The 23668-nt window shown below is 41.8% G+C and overlaps 1 protein-coding gene across 2 annotated transcripts; it reads right to left on the bottom strand.

Annotated features, from left to right (window-relative positions):
- Positions 1–4801: 4801 nt before the first annotated feature.
- Positions 4802–23382, bottom strand: LOC133906509 (CBBY-like protein). Of its 2 annotated transcripts, none has more exons than XM_062348431.1 (11): positions 22763–23382; positions 22182–22231; positions 21889–21952; positions 21598–21646; positions 7186–7254; positions 6557–6618; positions 6012–6092; positions 5670–5824; positions 5494–5572; positions 5264–5407; positions 4802–5176 (listed from the first exon to the last, which is right to left on the bottom strand). In XM_062348431.1, the coding sequence occupies exons 1-11, from the start codon at positions 23002–23004 to the stop codon at positions 5074–5076; spliced, it is 1098 nt and encodes a 365-aa protein (XP_062204415.1). In that variant the 5' UTR covers positions 23005–23382; the 3' UTR covers positions 4802–5073. The 2 variants fall into 2 exon arrangements, with proteins under 2 accessions (XP_062204415.1, XP_062204416.1); XM_062348432.1 differs by having other exon boundaries at positions 22186–22231; positions 22763–22843.
- Between the last annotated feature and the right edge of the window lie 286 nt (positions 23383–23668).

The raw sequence follows: 23668 nt of genomic DNA, 5'->3' as shown, positions 1-23668 counted from the left end.
TCCTAATATGTAACTCTTATTATTTAAAATAATTTATTTTATAGTATTATTAGTTAAAGTGTTACATTTAAAGCCGTATTAATATCCTAATTAACTTATATTTAAGATCAGAGAAAGTACTACCACAAAAGAAGAAATGTTCAACTTTTGCACACCGGCCCTGCAATGTGTGCTTTCAGAGTTGAGATTGAGAAGGTGGTGGTAGGTCAATTTTAGCGTCTGCAACCAGCTACCAGTTAGCTCTTTCTAGAATGCCCTCTCTGCCTCTCAAACTTTGTTTTGTCATGCTCCGACAATCTTGCCCTGCTGGCTTAAACTAATTAGTTTGTCGTATCAGCAAAGTACAGGTATTTTATTTGAAGATTACTTAAGGACTAAATTTTCATTATCCAGCATCTTATCTCTACACTTTATTCTTCTAGATAATCATCTTTATTCTCGACATTAGCAACTGAAAGAAAGGGGAAAAACTTGTGTGGATGAAAGTAGTCTCAAACTAGTAGTATTTCTATTCCTTTTTTATTGTTTGCTTGCTCCGAAGTTCACTGTCATGACTCTGACATCCCAGCTCAATAGCTTCCTATACATATTGCGAGCCTCTAAACCTGTTGCTTAGCTCTCTTATTATGACAGAGACAGAGCAATATTTTGTTTCTTCTCAGGACTCGCAGAGCACTTGTTCAATCGAAAAGAAGAGCTGCCAGTGGGAGCATGAGTATCCAGATAAAAAATAGTACAAGTAAATATAGGGTATGATTTACAGTAATAATATAGTAAAATGGATTCATGAAGACCGAGCCTAATTATGCTGGCAGTTGACTTGGATGTGTGGTTCTCAAACATTTCATCCCTGATGCATGCGTGCTACGAACAAGGTTTATTTTGACGACGAGAAGCATATAACGAAGCATTCGACGCAAAGAACAGTTACAGTAAGATATTTATTTGGCCGGCCAGTCACTCAGTCAGAGGCTGGCTGCGTCCAAATTAAATGACAGGTCAAAACATGCAGCAAATATGGCGTAAATTGCACTGGTAGACTAGATCATGACCTAACCAAATAGCAATCAAATATGCTCCACCTCTTGGATTGGGCCGCATCAACGATCACACAGCCAAAAAAAGGGGAAGAAGAAAAAAAAGAGATTATTCATGTTTACATCTCTCCAACTGAAGCAAGCTGAAACTGGAAGTTCGTTCAAATTTTGGTGGGAAAAAAAAAATCATAGGTAGTTGGATTTAGGGTGCAATTTTGAGTAAAGAACCCATACGTTTAGCATCCATTATTACTGCAACAAAATGATCCGACAAGGCAACAAGCTGGTACTAACTCAACAAACCCACAGGTGATGCTGCTGATTCAGAACAGCTTCTACAAAGTCTCAAACCAAAGATCGAGTCGATGCAGCTTGGTGGCAGATGAAGGGGTATGGAAGCACAACATCCCGCAACGACGTCGATCCATGTGCTTTGCGTTGATACATGTAAATAGAGCTCGCCATCAGCATTTCTTGCTTTGGTTTCGAAAGAAATATAGAGTTCACCATCGGCTACAACAAGCAAGTGCTGGCATGGCTGCCTCTTGACGCAGAGATCCTGTCGACAACAGTCCAAACAACGCCCATTAGTTTTAGTAAAAACGTAGTGCTACGCAATACTCCGCATATGTAATGCAGCTGGGAATGTCCTTTGATGGCACGAGGAAATCAACGAGAGAGAACTGAAACTAAGAGTTAGTAGTAGTCTTTTTTCTTTTCTTTTCTTTTGCCTCATGGGCTCGGGGCTGGGAGGAAAAGGTTCCTACGTCATACATGAACACAAACGGAGTAGATACATACTGCAGCTCACATCCCTCCTCCTATCCATGGCGTCACGAAATACGTGAAACCCTGCATTGACACTACCAATATCGATGTTGGCTGTTGGACGAGCTGGGTGCATGTCAGTGGCGTTCCTCAACGCGGACAGTCCAGCTCTTGGGCTGGAATGTTTGCATAGATTTCCTTGAGGCCTAATAGGATATGTGCTCGATGCCAGCAGGCGCAGCAGCGCCGTGCTTGTCCCATCCCTGCGCATTGAGAAGTAGCTCCGGCCTTTGAAGCTTGGCCATTGCCCCTGCCTCAAAGGCCAGGTACGATTTTCTGTCAGAGGCAACTCTAAAATCCTTCAGAACCAGGAATCGTACGCACGGAATCTCTGGAGATGGCAGAAAGAAGCAGGTACTGAACTCGATACATCCAAGCAGCCTCTGATGGGATGGGACAGCCAATCATATCTAGATATTTGAGGTTGCAAAGCTTTTCAAGACAAGCGCTACCAAATCACGAGATATAGGGTCGTCATCCTACCATCCAAATGCAAGATCTGTCAAATTGGTCAATTCTCCGAGACCCTTTATATTGTCGGGTGAGATGCATGCATGGTGTCCAACTCAATGCTGCGTAGGGTGCACAAGGATTTCAAGTTCCCAATACCATGAGGCAATTTTCTCCAAGCTGGAACAACCAGATGCAATAACCAGCTCATATGAATAATATCCAATGGAAGTTCCACAACTGATATTCCTTTTATACGGTGTTATGTCAGTTTCTATATGAAACGTTTCGGATTTCAGCAGACCAACAAGTACATGTGGAGTTCAGGAGCTGAACGTGCACACTCAGTCGATCTTCAAGCCATGGGGATTCAACCTGCCAACCTTGAACAGCTAGACCAGCCTTTTACGGAGGCGGTGTGGCAGACAATCAAATCGCTGGCTAGTGCCTGAACTGGACCACATGGTTGAGTCAACCAGAGTGCGTTCATAAACTGTTGAAGCGCTCCAAGGAACCCTCGTTGCTTCTGAAATTGGATATTGCCAAGGTCATTTCTGCTTCGCATCCTACAGGATGAAAGAAGGAAGAAAGAGAAAGGATAAGAAGAAGAAAGGAGAAGAGGAGAAAAGAAGAGAAGAAGAAGGAAGGAGGAGGAGCTTTCGAGGAAAATCGCCAAATCTGTCGTCGATTCAAGTTCCTTGTCAAGTGACTTCTAAATAGTCCTTAGATGCTTCTAGATAGTTGGGATTGGACGTTTTCAAGTCGGATTAGTGTTCGATGATCCGCCTAACGTGCAACATTTTAATTATGAAGATTAAGGTTTAATCGGTGTCGAATACAACCATAAGCTTGAAATGAAGGTTGCAGGTCTAGTTATTATGTTTCCGATTGCGTTAGTCTGGTTCGTTTTGGATGAGTGGTTTAGGAGTAATTGATAAAACAATGATGGCGTTCGTCAGAAGTTAGTTCGCATGGTATTTTGTTTTTCGGTTCTTCGGACCTCGACCTAACTAGAGGAGAATTACGCCCATCGTTGTTCTAGTCAAGCGGTAGATGTTGTTCCGTCGTTTTCAATATCGTCTTATATGTGGGGTTTTCAGGTATAGGAGTGTGTCTCTTTTTTCTTTTTTTGTTGAGGTGTTTTGGTACTAATGTATGCATTTGTCTAGGTGTTGCCATTTCAAGACGAATCTAGTTCCCGTTTTCGTCATTGGTAAAAGAAAGTGAATGTAGCAGATGTCTATGCTTTAACCTGTCATTTGATTACCTTCATCTTTTAATTACTGAACTTACTAATAATTTATTAAATTAAATGTGAGCACCTAACTTACTTTCTGCCTTCTGAAGAAGTGATGTTTTTCCTAGATTATGAGGTAAAGGAAGTGAGATATGTCTTCTCCTTGCATTTGTTTATATTCCTCGAATGCGAAGTATGATGTATATACCTATGTTAAAATTATGTTGTTCGATTATGCGTGATATCTTAATATTTACTTTCTGAAGCTTACTCGAATTCTTGAACTAAAAAGTGAAGTAAGCGAGATTTGTCGTTTTGAAGTTGTTTATTTATTATAGTATTCAATGCTGGAAGTATTATGCATATCTGCGAAGTTATATTGTTGGCCATGAAGCATATCATGAGCATAGCATCTTGCATTGGAAGTTTTATCGCCGTCTTATAGCTGTGATTGTACCGATACAACGCCGTACGTTGCTTGTGGAGGGGTAAGTGTGAGGAAGAGCATGATATGTGCATGCATATGCATTCATATGGATGTTTTTACTTTGATTACTTCGATGTTGTTCTTATATTGCAAAGAAGTTTTTTTTATCGTTTTGGTTAATACTGATATGGTGAATCATAGCTAGCATATGGTAGTATGCTATTGTTGATGTTTTATCAGGTTTAATCATGTTTCTAAATGTTGATAAACTGTTCAGTTTCTAATTTTCTATTAAAGATGTTCACTTAATCAATTATAGCTAAATAGCTTGTTAAAACAATTCACTTGTTGAGAGGTAGCAGCATTGCTATCTGTCCAGGTGCGCTTGAGGTGACGTCGAGCATTTGGGAGGGGTAGTAGCACGACTTATGCATCATCACCTTCACCTTTTTGTCTTTTTATTTGTAATGCTAGTTCGGTGTCTCTTTGTCGTTCTGATGTCTGTTTGCCTCGTTGTTGCATTATATGTTTGAGGTATGTTTCTTTTGCTAGGATGCTTACTACTGTTAGTGTGATGATATATTTAACTCTTGTTATGTAATGTTTGATCAGTTATACCTCTAGTTTTAGAGAAGGTGCTGTCAATATTTTTATGTTCGGTGGGTCTGTGGATAGATTAGTAGCGCTCTAAGCTTGTAAAGGTACCAGGGTGTTACATTTATTGAACATCGGAATTGCTCGTTCAAATTATAGCTCAATTGTAACAAAAGCAGCTGTTTGTGCTTCTCATGGCTTTCTTTCAGGAACATGCTCTAGTTTTTATTAAGCCTCACATTGGTCAGCACTAGATCATTACAAATTCACAACACTCTCCAATCCAATCCTTAGTTTTTATAGTTGATTCATTATTATGAAGAAAAAAAAACTCGAGCTAGTGAAGAAGATGCCCCTAGCATTGTCTTAAGAGAGAGTAGTATCAAATCTTTTAGAAAAGTACTCACACCATCCACGAGCATCCGGATTCGAACCTGGGTAGATAACCTCTCAATGGCTGTACCAACCAAGCTATTGCTAGGTTCACTAATAATACGTTATTAAGACCACTTCTTGTTCAGTAGTTTTGATATGGTGAGGTCTGTGCCGCCAAATCCATCCATGACGGCCTTCGCAGAGTGAAATTCCGCTCTGGCTGTAAAGCTGACAGTCACAAATTTTATAAAGACAACAAGCACTGGAGTCATGGTCGAAATCAGCAAGGTACATGGCAGGGGAAGGCGGTTTTACCTGCTACGAACAACTACGCATGGCATGCCAATGCGTTCGGCTGCAAGGACGCCAGATTGGCTACCAGCAACAAGAACGCAGTTTTGCACGTCGCAACCAACATATTCAGACCCGGCACGCAGAGTTGCTATTATCTTCTCTGAGCTGAGAATGGTGATTGGGCAATGAGATTCAGATAAAATTCTCCCATGGAAGTGCAAAAGTTATGCCCAATCAGAGTTTGCAATAACCTTTCGGACGCTGTGATGTCAACGGTAAGTTTTAGGATGGATGCAACCTCTTCTGCTATCCTCTGCTTCTCTGCAGAAGCTGTCGCAACAGAGTATTTAGAATTAACTCCAAATGATCCTGGAACTAAAACAAAAACATGAATGAGGCTGCAATTGTTCCAAGTAGTAATACTCACCAGCCTTTTGGGCTTCCCTGACAAGTTGCTCATCCAAACTAGATGCAACACCTTTACCAAGTACAAGCTGCCCAAATAAGCTTCCTTCAACCTCTTCTTTTCCAACAATCTTTGTTTTTGATGTTCTCTCAGGGCCTAACTTTTCAATTATAGACCTGCAGTCGAAGGGAAAAGAAAAGAGTACACGAAGTAGGTTGATACCATGAATCGTTCAGTAGCATGTTATCTTGAGTCTTGACAGAACAACATTGTCATGCATCATATCCCAAAGTGAGAAAGTTTAGTTTCAGACAAACTACAAGAGTTGACATGACAAAAAAATTAACAGAATATAAACCGCACCTTGACATCTTTTCTCCATTTCTCCCATATGTTGCTAATATGGCCACAGGGACACCCTCACTAAGTGCATCATCAATGAACCTTTGAATGATTTCATATGCAACATCAGACATAAGGCAGCTTAAAGTCCAAGATAGAGTCATTCATATTGCAAGCGAAGAATAAATAATATCAAAATAAGGACAAAGACAATCTACTTATAAATGCTCATGTACTGATGAAATTAAAACAAGCTGCATGGGTATCACAACATGCAGAAACTTTTAGTTTAAGATGCTGCGACTTCGGTCCTTTTTTACGATGACAGCAAAGTCCTCATATATGATCCATTAGGATTTTGTACAATGGTCCCAAAATTCTTGCAAATTCCTTAAGTAGGGGAACAAAGAACAACCTCGCATACTATAGGCTATGGAGATTGCATCTTACAAGTAATTTCTAGTGATCCTGAAGCACTCTATCAACAATAGCTCAAACTCTCCTAGAGCACTCTATCTAGAGAGATTTTGTAACAATTTCAAGAAAACAGGAAATTGTAGGCTTACTTTTCGACTCCAGGCCGCAGCGATAAGCTGTCAGAAGTTGAGAACTCTTCCAAAGCTTTCAACTAGGAGAAGAATAATGCACAACGAAATCACTAGAAAGGTATTTATACTGAAAACAGGTGAAAGAGAAGAAACCCCTGGTCCATTTTGATCTCGGTTGTAAAATCAGGCTCTTGATTAGTTAAGTTGATTGAAATCAGATGTCAATTAGTAATGAATACTAGGTACTAATGGACAAAAGCAACCATAAAAACTAGTGCATCGAACAGGAAATAAGAAAAGTAACCCTGCTTTCAGGTTATATTCAAACGTTCCAAACATTTTCCTAACTGCTAAACCGCCTTCCAGTTTGCACTGGATAAAATCAGTTTGGTGTCCCGCTTCCTTAGCAGAACCATTAATGAATCATGTGCACCCACGAGAATGAGAACCCTGATTGATTTAAAATAAACATGACACAAAGTGAACTACATTTGGAAAATTCAGGTGGAATCAAGAGAGTCTGGCTATGATGAAAATGATGAAAAATCAGTTCCAGACTACTAGCCAGAGGACAGCTCAAGCGAACTTGTTAAGCGCCTGATGTCATAGAGAGTAGTAAAGTAATGCTTGATGAAGTGTATCCTTACCTTTTCACGGAGAGCACTTTTTATAAATGATCCTTTCTCGCTAGTTGGCAAAGACGTAGGCCAGCCAATCTGTGTGAAGTCAGGAGAAAGGAGTCAAATTCCACAAATTCAATGTATCCGTAAATGCAATTAGTCAGCTCCACAAAGCTATGTTACGGAGTATATGACAAACAGTTTGTTGCATGGGAGAAACAAATAATTTTTTAAGGAAAATATGACTACAGACGCAATTTACTGGCATTCACTAGATGTCCTGTTTTTCCAATGTTTTCGAGCAAATGCTGCGGAAATGTCATGTAGCCAAATTTGCTAATATTTATGTAGGAACGAGATTGACGATAAGAGGAAGGGGAATAGACGTCTCAATAATTCTTGTAAAATTGATAGTCTCTTCCTATTTAGATCACCCAACGCAACTTAAACTCAAGCGGAAGTAAAAATAGAGAGAAGTTTTAACATGAGAAAATCGAGGCAACACGAGTCCAGAGATGGTATATGAATCATATGTTTCATTTAAGATCAATCTATTTGTCTTAACACTCGAAATATCATAACTTGCAAAAAATAAGAAAAGATGAGCACCGAGCAACGAAACTCTCTAAGTTGATTGTTTAAAGGCAAGAGAATTCAAGACCCCATCACATAAGCGTGTGTATACGAATTTTATGTCTCTAGCAACAAGAAGAATGACTTCATAATGTGCTAAAATTTCAACCTAAAAACCAAAACGAAAATAAAAACCGAAAACCGAAAAACTTGCAAGAGAACCAATAGAGACAAACTAGAAGGAGGGGAATTCAAGCATATGCTAAAATATAAACTTCATTACACAAAGAGATCAGTCCTATTTTAGACGAATTATAAAGATTTATCTCTCAAAACTCTCACCTATTATATAAGCTAAGCACTCATCTTTCCATTATCTAAAACCCTAACACAAGGCTTTCATGTAGATGGCTCAAAGGACACCTCCCTAACCAGCCATACCCCTCAATTTATAGCTTAGGAAACTTGACCCCTAAGTTTCCTTCACTGTTCCCAAAATACCCCTATCTTGTAATACATTCCTACCACCGAGGGTATTTTGGTCCATTTTCTCCTCCATCCATTGGACGACCGTGGCACCTTCACAACTTAGTTTCGCCTCAACGCAAGCTTCGCGATGATGCCACATGCACTCCATCCGCCTGTGGTTTCATGGCCAAACCGAAAAACCGACTCGCATGCTTCTCAAGGCGTGACTCATAGTTGCTTGCTTTGACCTCAATCAAGTCTTCCGATATTGACGCGTATCCTTCGCCTTGCGATCTGGACCGTCGGCAAGTCTCTCCTGCTCCCGATCCCTTGGACCGCCTTGTCACTTGCACCGGCATCCCCTTCGCTTGACTTTGTCAACACGACGTCTTCATCCTTCACCTCATGTTTTGCTTGACCTTTATGTGTACAGTTAGAATCACATTGACTCCGCTCGGCCTCCTTAATCGTCTGGCACCAAGCATCCGCTTGGTCCCGATCACCCACCATCCACCGCTAAGTTGCATCCAACACCTGCACATCATTAAACAAGCAAACGTGCATCTACATAACCATATAACATCATCACATGTTAGTTCAAATCAAAATTAAGTTGAAAAAGATCAAACATAACAAAAATATGAACACTAGATGGTCCAGCGTTCACACCAGTGCAACTCCGGACCATCCAGTGAGTACAATTCTACTGAAGCCCGATTTGCATTCCTCTCTATAAAAATTAGTCCGGTGACCACTTTTGGTGCTCACACTGCCAACACCGGACTATCCGGTGCATTCAACTTGCCCTCTGAGCTGAAAAATTTTCGGTGTTCAACATTGCACAACCGGACCATCTGGTGAGCACAACTGTTCCTGGTACACACATTTCAGCCCTTCTAGAAACATTAGTCCGATGTGCACCCATTGCCAACACCGGACCATCCGGGACTCTTTCCAAATTTAGCGTAAAAAATCCTTCTCTGCAAGAATTAGTTCGGTGCCCACTCTTACCCACATCGGACCTTCCGGTGAATGAAATTTTCTCTGCCTCGGCGCTGAAAAAACTCTGGTGCTCACAACTGTCACACACCAGACTATCCGGTGAGGTCAAACACCCTCACACTAGACTTTCCGGTGAGTGTAAACTTTCTGCACCGAGACAATGATATAATCTCTAATTCTTTGCTACTTTGGTTGGTCAAGATCAATCATTGCATACATAACTATGGACACTCAACCAAAGCCACATATTGTCAATCACTCATCACAAATGATAAAACAAGGCACATCTCAACTTGATTTCTCAATCTCCACCTTGATGAGTGTATTGACAATATCACAAAGAACAAAGGAAGATTTGAAGATCGCACAAGAAGCTCATCAAAATGACCAAAAACTCGAGAAAAAGTAAGAACATATCTCGGCATAAGAAGGATTGCAAATGCCTAAGAACAGAAGAAAGGCAAGCTAAAAACCTCAAAAACTCAAATGCAAATACTCATGCTCCCCCTTGAAGAATGCACATTTTTCATTATAGATTTCCTCCACCTTTCATCATGCAAGATTTGCTTTTGTGGATTAATGCATATTTTCTCCTCCTTTGGCAATACAAACATCAAGAACCAAACATTATGAAAAGCATAAAGATGCAAATGAAATGTAAACCTATAAAGCTTCACATATAGATTACAAAACACTTGCAAGTACTAGAGATGTCAAATGACTATGAAGAGTGAACAATATAACTCAAAGGCGCACAAAATCTCAAAATGATTCTATGTCACAAACACCGAGAGTATAGCAAGTTTTGATCATGTTGTTCAATTATTCAAAAGATGTCACCACAAAGGCATCCGTAGTTTAATGATCAATGCAAAGATTAGAGACTCTAGTGTTATGTCAAGTTTAAACTAGACAACCAAGTTCATCTCGACGAGCTATGCAAACACCCACATATCAATCCAAGCTTTAGTTTGATAAAATAAAATAAAAGCATTCTTAGCATAATAAAAAGCACAATTTTAGCTTTAGCATTTTGATCATTTTACTATCCTCATGTGAACTTAAGAAATCACGGGTTTACTTTTTTGGCAAACCACACGAGCATTAAGCCACGATATTGGATTCAAATTTAGCTCATAACATGATCATTCATTTTATTTGCTCAACATAGGATTCAAGATATGAAATTTTTTATAAAGCCAAAACAAATTGTGACTTTACGACACAAAAGAGCACATGTTCTCCCAAGAGTTAATTATGGGCTAAACATTTACATAGGCAAAGGTCAAAGATCCTTAATCCCCTGAACTGAATAAAATGGCCTAGCACAAGCTTTTACAGAACAAGCCCTAATTTAAGCACTTATCAAGTTAAAGCAAATACTCAAATGTGATAAGAGATTATGTTCATATTTCAAGTTCATTATTCGAAAAGACAAGCTTGCTCAACAGATTTTATATCATGTTTCAATAAGAGCCTAAACTTGTATAAATTGTTATATATCCAATACACTTAGCACAAATTCACAACTAGTAAAAAAGTACAATAGACATATAAGTGAAGCTCAACTACCATGAGTATCTTACATGATACTATGCGATACAAATGCAACAAAAGTAAGATAGAGTATTTACAAGAGCACCTCCCTCACACAATGCTATAGGGATGTCACACTTCAAGCTCTCCTCTCAAATAGGCAAATCTGGTGGTATCAGGAGGCTTGGTAAAAATGTCGACTAGCTGGTGTTGGATATCAATGTATGTCAAGTTTATGTCTCCCTTCTTATTGTGATCTCTTAGAAAGTGAAATCTCACATCTATGAGTTTGGTTATGGAGTATTGAATTGGGTTGTTGGTTAAGCTGATAGTACTGTTGTTATTACACAAAAAAGGCACACTCCTGAAATCCAACCCAAAATCCCTCAAGGTAGCAACCATCCATAAAATATGTGAGCAACAGCTACATATTCAGCTTCAGCAGTAGACTACGCAATACTAGACTGCTTACGAGAAGAGAAACACACAAGAGAAGTACCCAAGAAATGACAGGTACCAGATGTACTCTTCCTGTCAATTCAACAACCAGTAAAATTCGCTTCAGAAAAGCCTCAAAGAGAAAACAAAGAGTAAGCAGAAAACCAAAGTTCATACTCGAGAGTGTGCTTGAGATACCTTAGAATGCTTTTCACCACTTGGCGGTGAGACGTCCTCGGCGAAGCCTAGAAGCGAGCACACAAGCAGACGACGAAGTGGATATCGGGTCTTGTCGATGTCAAGTACAGAAGGAAGTCGATCATGCTCCTGTACTCCCGCTGGTCCACCTCTTCACCATCTTCATCCGGATCAAGCACGATCGAGGTAGCCATCGGTATCACTAATAGCTTTGCATCGCTTATGTCGAACTTCTTCAGCAAATTCTTGGTGTACTTCGTTTGGTAAACGAATGTACCTTACTTACATTGCTTGATTTGCAGTCTAAAGATAAATTGAGCTCGCCCATCATCGATATCTCAAATTTTCTGCTCATAGTTTCTGTACACTTAGCCACAAGTGCATGAAAAGAACCACAAAAAATGATATCATCCACGTAAATCTAAACAAGTAAGAAATTATTATCATGCCTGAGAGTAAATAAAGTTTTATTGGCTGACCCCATCACATACCCATGTTCTATCAACAAAATACCTAAGCCTATCATACCAAGCTCTATGTGCCTGCTTAAGCCTATATAGAGCCTTTCTAAGCTTGTAAACTCTATGTGGGTATTTGGGGTGCTCAAAGCCTAAGGGTTGCTTGACATACACCTTTTTCTGAATGAAACCATTTAGGAAAGCACTCTTGACATCCATTTGATACAACTTGAAATCCTTGGATGCCGCGAATGCAAGAAAGATCCTAATAGCTTCTAGCCTAGCTATGAGTGCAAAGGTCTCTCCAAAGTCTATCCCCTCAACCTGAGTGAAATCTTGAGCTACTAGTTTATCCTTATTTCTCACTATAGACCCATCCTTGCCCTATTTGTTTCTGAAAACCTATTTTGTGCTTATGGTGTGAACATTGAGAGGTGGATCTACAAGAACCCAAACTTGGTTTCTCTCAAAATTTTCTAACTCTTCATGCATGGTATTGACCCAACTCGAATCAGAAATAGCATGTCCAACATCACGGGGCTCAAAAGAAGCAACGAATGCAGAATCAGTAAAATGAGCATGAAAAGTGATCTTGGACCTTGTTACCCTCTCATCAAGATCTCCGATCATTATGTGTGAAGGGTATCGCCGCTGAATGTGTTGATGAACCTCACGCCTAGAGGTGAACTCCCCCTCAACCTATGCTGGTGTAGGCTCAAGAGCAGCTGAAGTGGAAGTAGACGCTGCAGGACCCTCTGCTGGAGTAGAAGAAGCAGGTGCCAGCTCTGAAGCAAGTGTGGTCAAGGGGAGTAGTGGATCATCCTCGTCCTCACTGAGAGCTGGAAGGTCACCATCTACAAAGATGCTCTCACTTATCTCTTGATCACCTACACACTCAAAGACAGAACTCGCACAGGGAGTTGTTGCATCAAAGGTCACATCACATGACTCTATGATGGTGTTAGTGCTAAGATTAAAGACCCTGTAAGAATGATCATGAGGAGAATATCATAAGAAAATGCCATCATAAGAATGTGACTCGAACTTATCAAGATTGCCACGCTTTAGGATGAAGCACTTGCAACCGAAGACTCTCAAATGCGAAATCTTCGGCTTCCTTCCAAAGCGCAACTCATAAGAAGCCAAATTCAATATCGAGCACAAGAAAATCCGATTAAAGATGTAACATATTGTGCTTATGGTCTCAGCCCAAAACATTATATGAGTCCTATGCTCATCGAGTATTGTCCTAGCCATCTCTACTAAAGTTATGTTCTTCCTTTCAATCACGTCATTTTGTTGATGAACGCGTGGTGCAGAAAACTAATGCTCAATGCCATGCTCAAGACAGAAAGCATCAAAAAGTTAGTTCTTGAACTCGGTGTCAATATCATTGTGATTTGCTTTCAATGCACCGGGAGTTCCTTGAACAATCTTTAAGCTAAGCTCCGAAAGTGTGAGAACACTTCATCCTTGCTCACAAGAAAGAAGATCCAAGAGTAGCGAGAGAAATCATCAACAATGACAAGAACATACCACTTCCTACCTGCCGAATGAACTCGAGAATGACGAATAATGTCCATATGGTGAAGTTATCCTGGTCGTTCAGTCATCACTAGATTAACTGGTGGGTAGGAGGCAGCAACCATTTTGCCATATCGACAAGAAACACAAATAAGATTCTTCTCAAACTTGAGCTTGGACAATCATCAGATCAAGCCTAGGGCACTCAAACGAGTAAGTAAAATAAAACTCATGTGCCCTAGTCTCCTATGCCATACCCAAAGCTCAGAAGAAGGTTGAGCAATCAAGCAACGAGAAGAACCAAGAGACTCAGAAAAATCAGCTCCAAAAACTCTCCCAACTCAAGAAATAGTGCAAATCGAAGTGCCAGAAGAATCGAGAACTCGATAAGTATCACTTTTGGAATGCACTTCCAAGTCCTCATCTAACAACTGAGATATAGAGAGAAGGTTGTATCCCAGATGCTCCACCAAAGTTACATCCTTAAGAGTGAAACTCTCATTCACCCTTACCATATATTTGGCTTTTACCCTTCCTTTCCGATCATCCCCGAATGTGATGTAGTTTTGTCGCTTCGCAAGAGTGAGGCTAGAGAAACATGATGAATCTTCGTTCATGTGGCGCGAACAACTGGAGTCAATGAGCCACTTGTTCTCCAAGTCTCCGCCTGCCACCTACATATGAGAAGAATAATAGGTGAATGACTCAGTACTAGGGTTAGTCAAAAACATCTTGGAAATCTAGTACTGGGTCATCCAGCCTGAAGTGATAAAAGCAAGTGCAGGTAAAACAGGTCTAGTACACTGAGGCCAAGTACCACGATGAGTAAAACGTGGTCTGCCAAAACGCTGAGACTCAAAACCTCTTATACGTGGAACAAAACCACATGAGTCATGACAAAATCCACGCCGGACAACATCTCTAGGAAGAGACTGAAAAGCGCTAGGGACTCGTGAGTGGAACCGATGAAAAGGCTCTTGTATACCAACAGAGGGGCAGTACATGTACCGGGTGCTCTACTCCCACTCACGTCGCTCATCTTTCCTATGGCGGAAGCAAAATCCAACCAAGTGACACTCTCTCTGGCAGTAGATGTAATGGTAACGTCTCTAGGGAACTCGACTATCAATCACTCGGGGCTCTCTTACAGGCTCTCTCATCTTAGGCTGTGGAACTCTCTTGGGTTGTGGTGCGGGTTTTTCTTTGTAGGTTGAGGAATGTGTTTCTTGATGGATTGTGGTGTGACATTGATTTTGAACTTCTCAGCTTCTAAGATAATAGGTGTGATGAATATAGTCTTACTGTCCTCACTGTAAGCCACCCAGCTTCTAGGATAGTAGATGTGATGAATACAGTCTTACTCTCCTCACTGTAAGTCACTCTCTCAAAATCCAACCTAAGAGCCAAACCCGCCTTATCAACACACATAGCCAAGATTAAATTCATTTTTCCTTTGCCCTCTGAGCAGTTCTCCACCAGAGAAAGGAGGTACTCATTCTCAGTCAAAAGCTTTTGAACTTGCCATTTAACCCAGCTGAGTTTGTCCTGAAAGATGGTGCAGGTGGAACAATTTGGCTGCACATCCTTAGAACTCCCAGCACTCTCCATTCTAGACTTTAGCTTCTTCATACGCTTGTCTTTAGGTTCAAGATCTTTCGCAAGCAAATGACAATTCTTACCAACACATCAGAGAGTAGACCTAGACTCCTCCTCAAGGAGCTTCTTGTCGGTACTCTCAAGCCGACTGACGACTTGAGCATGCACATTACAAAGCTCGGCAAGTTTATCCATGACAATCAGGAAACTCTCACACTCCTAAACATCGGACCTAGACCTAAGTAATGCAAGTTCAGTAGAGACAGACTCATACTTAGGCCTGAAATCTTTCAACTCACGCATAGCTTTCTTAAATAACCTATCTTGGCTAACAAGAGCACCATTCAAGGTATCAACTTGGATGGAAAGCTGGTCATAGAAAGGTAATACCTCGGAAGGATCCAGCTCAGGGTCGCTGTCATCGTTGTTGTCGTTCGCCATGAAGCAAAGGCCAGTGAAGTCATTGGCCTTCTTGTTCTTTGCTTGCGGTTCATCCTCCTCCGAGCTCTCCTCATCGCTAGAAGAAGTGTCGATGTCGCTAAGAGTCACCACGAATGCCCTAGAAGCCGTTTTGGCCGTCTTCTTGGCCATCTTGTTATGGTCCTTCTTGAAGAAGGGCTTCTTATTCTTCTTCTTATGCTTGTTGTAGTCGTGATCGCTGTCCTCCCTCTTCTTGAGCTTGGCGCAGTCTGCCTTGAAGTGGATAGTGTCACCACACTCAAAGCAGGCACGAGAACCACCCCTCCTCCGGTCTCAGCGATTGTTGTAGAAGAGGGTGAACTTCTACACAATCAGCGCAAGGTCTTCATCGTCCAGCGCGTTCACCTGCTCCCCTATGACAGAAACCAAGGAAGACAAAGCAAATCTACTCGATTAAGTATTAGCACAAGAAAAGCCAGCTGCGGACTGAATGCCACCACCAGGTCCGGAAATCAACGCTATGTTCTGAGACAGGGGATTTCTGAGACCGATCCGAGCCACCTTAGCTATCTCGGTGGATTTGAGCTTGCTGAAGAGCTCATCACAAGTCAACGTGTCATAACTTGAAGACTCTTTAATACTCGAGATCTTTACTTCCCATATGATACGGTCAAGAGCATAGAGAAGCTTGATCACCCTCTCGTAGTCAGAATAGGGCAAAACACCAGTTGATCGAAGATTGCTAGCAATCCCATCAAAGCGAGCAAATATCGCATCCCAAGACTCTCCATGGCCTTGCACAAACATTTGGTATTCTTTGTTGTATGTTCTTTGGCGTCTGACCTTAATCTGATTAGTGCCTTCATGAAAGATACTCAGAGTATTTTAGATCTCTCGGGCAGTACAGAGGTGCTAGACCTTGTTAAACTCATTCCGACTCATGCTAGTGAGCAAAATATTTCTAGCCTTATTGTTGGCCTCATACTGTTCGATTTGAACTTAACTCGTGCGAGCAGTAGGGATCTCGTAGTTGGAATCAACTCTTCCCATATTGCACTTCCTTGGTTTAAAAGATAAGCCTCCATGCGCACCTTCCAGTACGAAAAATCATGGCCATCAAACAGCGGAATCTTCTCACTTCTCTCTATGTCGCCTACAGATTACAAAGCCGGTTAAGATCAACAAATCCATACCGACTCTGATACCAATTGTAGGAACAAGATTGGCAAGTACTCCCTCTGATTGCAAATGTAGATCGTTTTAGCCTCATCAATTATTCTCTAAATATAAGTCATTCTCAAACTTCTATGCATTTTTTTCTCTTTTGTTCCCTTCTTGCCCTTGTTTAATAAATACTATCACTCTCACAAATAAATGAGTTATCTTTTCCAATGCGGAATAAATAAGAGGCAACAAGGTCATTCGATCTACTTTCTTAATCCTTGTGCATAAGTCTAAAACGACCTACATTTACAATCGGAGGAAGTAGATGGGAAGGTGAATAGACGCCTTAACAAATTTCTTACGAAATCGATGACCTTCTCCTATTTGGATCACACAATGCATCTAAAACTCAAGTGGAAGCAAAAATAGAGAGAAGTTTTAACAGGAGAAAATCAAGACAATATAACTCAATGGATGGGATATGAATCATAGGTTCTACTCCCTCCGTCCCAGTTTAGAGGGCGCATAACTTTTCACATGTTGTCCCAGAGTATAAGGCGCCTCACCGCATGCAGAGCCTTTTTTCCGATCCTGCCCCTGTGAATGCTTTGTTATGCATGCTGCATAACTGCACCATAAACGCACGCTGCATGGCGCCATGTAGCAGCAAGTCGAAGCCACAAGCCATGCAAGATTCCGTGCATAAATAGATGAGACGGGTCCTGCAGACGGAGCTCGACGAAGGCGACGCAAAGCACAAGCGGGTGCTCGCCGATCTCATCGACAGCGAGGACAGCAAGCACAAGCGTCATGGATGTTGCCAAGAACAACGATAAATCTAGCTATGGGAAGACAAACAGTACAAGTGCAGTTAGAAATTCAGAGCTCCATGCATGTTTTAATTACATTTGCAAGAATGTAATCTAATTGATGTACTCAATTGCTTCGTTTACAATTTCTGGGTCACATTGCAACCCAACAGGAAGAACACCATTCCTCTCAAGTGATTGCTTCTTCAAATGTGGGATTGCATAGTGTTGCCCTCCTTTTTGACGCAAAATCTCTCTCATGCATGATTGGTGAGTGAGAAAAATACGATTACTCCTATCAATTGGATACTCGTCAAAAGCTTGGATTACCTTGGCGACAATGTCTTCAACACTACTTGGAGATAACTTTTGAAACATGGATTGAATGGCCGCAAAAAAACCAAGATCTAGGACATTGAGATCGGGAGAGTTGGGTGGTTGGCACATCAACCTTATGTCAAAACCATCTTCCATTGCCACATGAGAAAACTCCAAATCATCGATTGCAATGTGCGTCTTAGCATTGTCCTGCTGGATGAATATAGGTGTACCAATTTCCTCCGCTGGCCATTTCTGCTTGATTGCGGGCAATACCTTGTTCACAAGGTACTCACGGCTTGTTTCCCTAGTTACCGATGTCATTGCCTTGGTCACCATTGTACCGGCAGGCCTATTCACACTTCTTCTCTTCGCCGGCTCTACAAAAGTGAAAGGAAAAATTCCTATCTTTCCAGAAAAAGTAGCATTCCCATCCCCATCATATCTAGGTCTTGCAATTGCAGCGAGGAACATCACCTTATCTATGAAATTCTTACTCTTTGTGGTTCTTTCCGGCTTGTCCTCATCTAGCGCCAAGTAGAACTTCTGACATTTCCTCGTCCGATAGAACCACTTCTCATCTATGTACACGATGTTGTACATACCCTGAAAAGTTGGTTCTTGCGGCATGCTTAAGTTATCTAGCATTGACAGGCAAAATCGAACCTGTGCTATCTTGTTTTCTTCGGTTAAGGTAAATTTAATGTCATTCGTGTGCCGCCTAAACTTCCCTTCTTTCAACCGCCTAAATAACGTGCTCTTTGAAATGTTTAGAGCCCCGGCTAGATCCCGGATTGTCGTTCGCCCACTCAAAGGCACATCTTTTATCACTTCGGAATCGAAGGCTACTCGTTTGAAGCCACAATTCTTTGCCTTCTTGCTAAAGACAGCGTGTACCCCACCACCCCGCTGTCCGTTTAGCCATATCCGTTGCACAACTCTCAAAGGCACACCCGTTTCAATAGAAACGGCCTTCGTCACTCCATTTTTCAATGTGCCTAAAGAAGTCCTTTCTAGAAGCATGCTATAAATGGACCGGCGTTGATCATCAGTATACTGATTCCTCCTTGGGACATTGGCAACTTGATCTACAAATGTGTCAAAAACGAAAATAATCAAAGACAATCCTGGACGTCATCCTTTTCTGATGCAAAATGAGTAGGACATGGCTTACCTTGTGCAGCGGCATGGACGCCATCCTCTTCACCTTGTGCACCACCATGGGCAGCGACGGAACCTTGTGCAGGGACTGCATCTTCTTCGTCATGGGCAGGGGCACCATCATCTTCAAGCAAGACAGCAAGGCACACCCATTCAATACATGATCTATCTAGGGTAAGCATGATTGGGCAACACAACAACACAACAAATGATCCGAGTACCTTCATCGCTATCATCCCACTCAAGATCAAAAGTGAGGTCAGTGATAGTGCCATTGTAGTCGTCAATATCTTCCCAATGGATCGGATGATAGAAATTCGCCATTGTTGTTGAGCATGCTAACGGATGAGAGAAGAGTAGGAGAGAGTGGTGGATGGCTTGCTGTGTTCATGGCCTGGTGGAGAAGAGGAGAGAGGATTTATAGGATGAAAACATGATTGAATTTAAAATTATGGGCGGCTCTGAATTCTGCCGCGCACTAACTGCCACGGGCTAAATACTGGCGCTAACCTGCAAAATTCCGCAAAACTTCCAGGCGCTAACCTTCCAGGCGCTAACCTGCAAAAACATCTGCGTGCTTGGCGCTAACCTTCCAGGGGCGCGCGAGAAGGATCGGAGCTTGGCGCGAGGGAAGGGAAAAGAATCTACAGCGCGCGAGGGAAAAATTGCAGCGCGCGGCAACGGCTGCATGCGCGCGAGGGAAAAAGAGTGCCGCGCTGCTGCATGGCTGCACGAAGCGAACGCTGCATGGCGAGCGTTGCCTGGGTTCTGCGGCCGGATTAATTCTGCATGCGCTTAATTAAGGGCAGATAAGGAATTGGAGGAAGAAGGCTCACCGATCTTGGTATTGCAGAAAATTTTTATACGCCCTCTAAACTGGGACGGAGGGAGTATTTAAGATCAATCCATGTGTTTTAACACTCGAAAGATCACAACTTGCAAAGAAATAAGAAAAGATGAGCACCAAGCAACGAAACTCTCTAAGTTGATTGTCTAGAGGAAAGGGAATTCAATACCTCATCACATAAACGTGTGTATGTGAATTTTATACCTCTAGCAACAAGAAGAACGACCTCACAAGGTGCTGAAATTTCAGCTCAAAAACCAAAAAGAAAATCAAAACTAGAAACCAAAAAACTTGCAAACTTGCAAGGGAACCAATAGACAAAAACTAGAAAGAGGGGAATTCAAGCATATGCTAAAATATAAACTTTATTACTCAAAGATGTTAGCCCTATTTTAAGCAGATTACAAAGGTTTATCTCTCAAAACTCTTATCTATTATATAGGCTAAGCACTTCTCATCCTCTCCTATAAAATCCTAGCACAAGGCTCTCATATAGATGGCTCAAGAGACACCTCCCCAACCAGCTATAGCCCTCTATTTATAGCCTAGGAAACTTGACGTATAAGTTTCCTTAACTGCTCCTAAAATACATATCTCTTGTAGTACATTCCTACCTACCATCGGATATATTTTGGTCTATTTTCTCCTCCATTTATCGAACGACCGTGGCGCCTTTACGACTTATCTTCGTCTCGACGCAAGCTTCGCGATAATACCATGTGCACTCCATTCGCTCGTGGTTTTGTGGCCAAACCGGAAAACCGACTCACATGCTTCTCAAGGCGTGCCTCACAACTGCTTGCTTTCACCTCAAGCAAGTCTGTCGATATTAACACGTGTCCTCCATCTTGAGATCTTGATCATCGCAAGTCTCTCCCGCTCTCGATCCCTTGGACCGACTTGTCACTTGCACCGACATTCTCTTCGTTTTATTTTGTCAACACGTCGTCTTCATCCTTCACCTCATGCTTTGCTTGACCTTCATGTGTACAGTTGGGATCACCCTTGACTCCGCCCAGTCTCCTTAACCGTTCGGCACCAAACACCCCGCTTGGCCCCGATCACTCGCCATCGACCGCCAAGTTACATCCAACCTACACATCATTAGACAAGCAAACATGCATCTCCAAAACCATATAACATCATCACATGTTAGTCCAAATCAAAATCAAGTTGAAAAATATCAGACGTAACAAAAATGTGAACACTGGATGGTCCGACGTTCACACCAGTGCAACACCGGACCATCCGATGAGTACAATTCTACTGGAGCCCAGTTTGCATTCCTCTCTAGAAAAATTAGTCCGATGACCACTTCTGATGCTCACACTGGCAACACCAGACCATCCGGTGCCTTCAACTTGCCCTCTGCGCTGAAAAATTTCTGGTGTTCAACATTGCATACCTCGGACCATCTGGTGAGCAGAACTGCTCCTGGTACACACATTTCAACCCTTCTAGAAATATTAGTCTGGTGTGCACCCATTGCCAACACCGGACCATTCGGCACTCTCTCCAAATTTAGCGTCAAAAATATTTCTCTACAAGAATTAGTCCCGTGCTCACTCTCACCCACACCGGATCTTCCGGTGAATAAATTTTTCTCTGCCTTTATGCTGAAAAAACTCCAATGCTCACAACTGCCACACACTAGACTATCCGGTGATGTCAAACACCCTCACACCGGACTATTCGGTGAGTGTAAACTTTCTGCACCAAGACAACAACATAATTTCTAATTCTTTGCTACTTTGGTTAGTTAAGATCAATCATTGTATATATAACTATATATTTATAATTAAATAGGCACTCAACCAAAACCACATATTATCAATCACTTATCACAAAATAATAAATCAATACACATCTCAATTTAGTTTCTCAAGTTACTTAACAAAGAGGGAACTGGGGTAGAAACGGAACATACCCTGTCAAAGAATAATACCAGCATCATTTCCTCATCACCTCGAGATTTCCTAGAAAACAATGAAGCTTTAGGAAAATAATCAACATAAAGAGAAAAGGAAACACCCCATTCAGTCCAGTCCAAATTGTATTCTTCGTGCAGAAGTAAAAGGAACTATTAGAGGCCGAACAGAAGGGAACAAAGTAGCAAGGGAAAACGTTCCAATCGGCGATGTCAACACTTAAATCAATGCAGTTAAAGACAGGACGTGTGATGCTCAAGTTTGACGAGGCTAAAAAATTCAATACGCACCTCACTAAATCAGCATATATTGGCTCCGTCCAATTTGCACAATCTAGCCCAAGACTTTGAAATGCTGACGAAAAAACAAGTTAGGCTGTATTAAATCAAGACAGGTAAAAACTATGCAAACATGTGCAGCCAGACTTCTATTCTATTATAGTCCTCCATGGTTTATCTAATGAATTAGCTCCTTTCCATTTCAACCTCGGCACAGCATATATTAGAGAAAATAAAGTGGTACGGAACTGTAATAGAACTTGGTAAGGACGTTAAGCATAGAAGTATATTTATATGTTCCGTACCTACATTGAAAGCTTGGCGATTGCCGAAGCGGTAGACATCTGCAAGAACTCTGGAGGAAGAGGTAAAGAGGGAATACTCAATTAGAAACAGTACCATCCGAAAATAAACAATGCAGAAAAAAAGGAAAAAGAAAAAGCCTACCACATTTCCACTGTTTTTTTTTTTTTTTGAAAGATCACCACATTTCCACAGTAGCCTCAATAAAAATTAGTGTTTGTTCAAGAACGAATCATGATACACTTAAGATCGATAAACATGCCACGGAACTCGGAAGAATCCATAACAAACAACCAGACACTACATCGGTTATTACCATCACTTGTCTCCAGTCGACGAATCATCTTGTTAGACAGAGGGCACGTTATGTCTGTCCACGGTTTCCAGACGTTTTCTACATTTGCAGAGCTGTTCTAAGTTCTAATCCATCATTTCTAATTCCGGTGGACAGATGAGTAACATAAACCGCTCTAGCTTCAGCAACTGCTATGTTCTAGAAGCAGAAAAGACGTTCCTTTTGGGATAAGAACTAGATGAATCCACGAACCGAGCACAAAAAAGACGGGGGTTTTGAGGCTCTCACCCTTCCACCTCCAGAAGCACGCCGAGCTCCGGCGCGGCGGGGATCGCCGCCGCCGACGAAGAGCACCGGAGCGGCGACGCTGGGATCCGGCGGCCGGAACTCGGACCGACGGCAGCGCGGACAGGAACAGAGGCATCGGGGCAGGAGGTGGGGATGGAGGCGGGGGCCTTGACGGTCTCCGGCGATCCCGTCGCCGGCGGCGATGCTGGGACAAGGAGGCAGCGAGCGGCGGCGGCGGACATGACGGCCGCGGTGCAGGTGCACGGTGGACGTGTGGACCGGCGGCGGCGAGCTATCCGGCGTGTGGACCCAGAGAGGATGATAGCTCAGCGGCTAATCTAATCCAATCGTGCTCCACTTTGATAACGTAACGTCACGAATCACCGTTGATGTGATGGGTTATCATTTTCGGGAAGATCTTATTTTACGGGCGCCTGTTTCTAGCCCATTTCTTTCGTCCCATACATCCCCTCTTTTTGTTTTTCTTTCTTTTTTCTCGTTTTGAGGATCTTTCGATTGGCCAAATTTGAGCAAACCATCGGGCTTGAAGGAATGAGAGAACTTGAGGTCACTCTCCAAATATAAATCTACAATTTTTATAACTTTTCTGTGTCTTGGGTATACTTCTATAAGTTTTCTCCTAGACGTGGCAGAAAAAAATATAATGGTAAAACCATCAGAGTTGCTTCTAATGGTTAGATGCTCCTATTGACTCTGAAAATCAGAATCCTAATTTTGTCGATACAGAGAGTACTAAATTTACATCATGTCTAAAAACAATTGGACTTGCAAACTATGTGTGCATGTTTTGTAAATAATAGTAGTATCTATTAGTAATATAATTACACCGGTGAACCCCAAAGAATGCATGTTCATAGATAATGCACAAAACTAAGATATCACTAC

The sequence above is a fragment of the Phragmites australis genome, chromosome 23 (assembly GCF_958298935.1).
Source record: "Phragmites australis chromosome 23, lpPhrAust1.1, whole genome shotgun sequence".
Classification (NCBI taxonomy): domain Eukaryota; kingdom Viridiplantae; phylum Streptophyta; class Magnoliopsida; order Poales; family Poaceae; genus Phragmites; species Phragmites australis.
The sequence above is the reverse complement of the archived record's forward strand: the minus strand, read 5'-3'. Positions and strand labels throughout refer to the sequence as shown.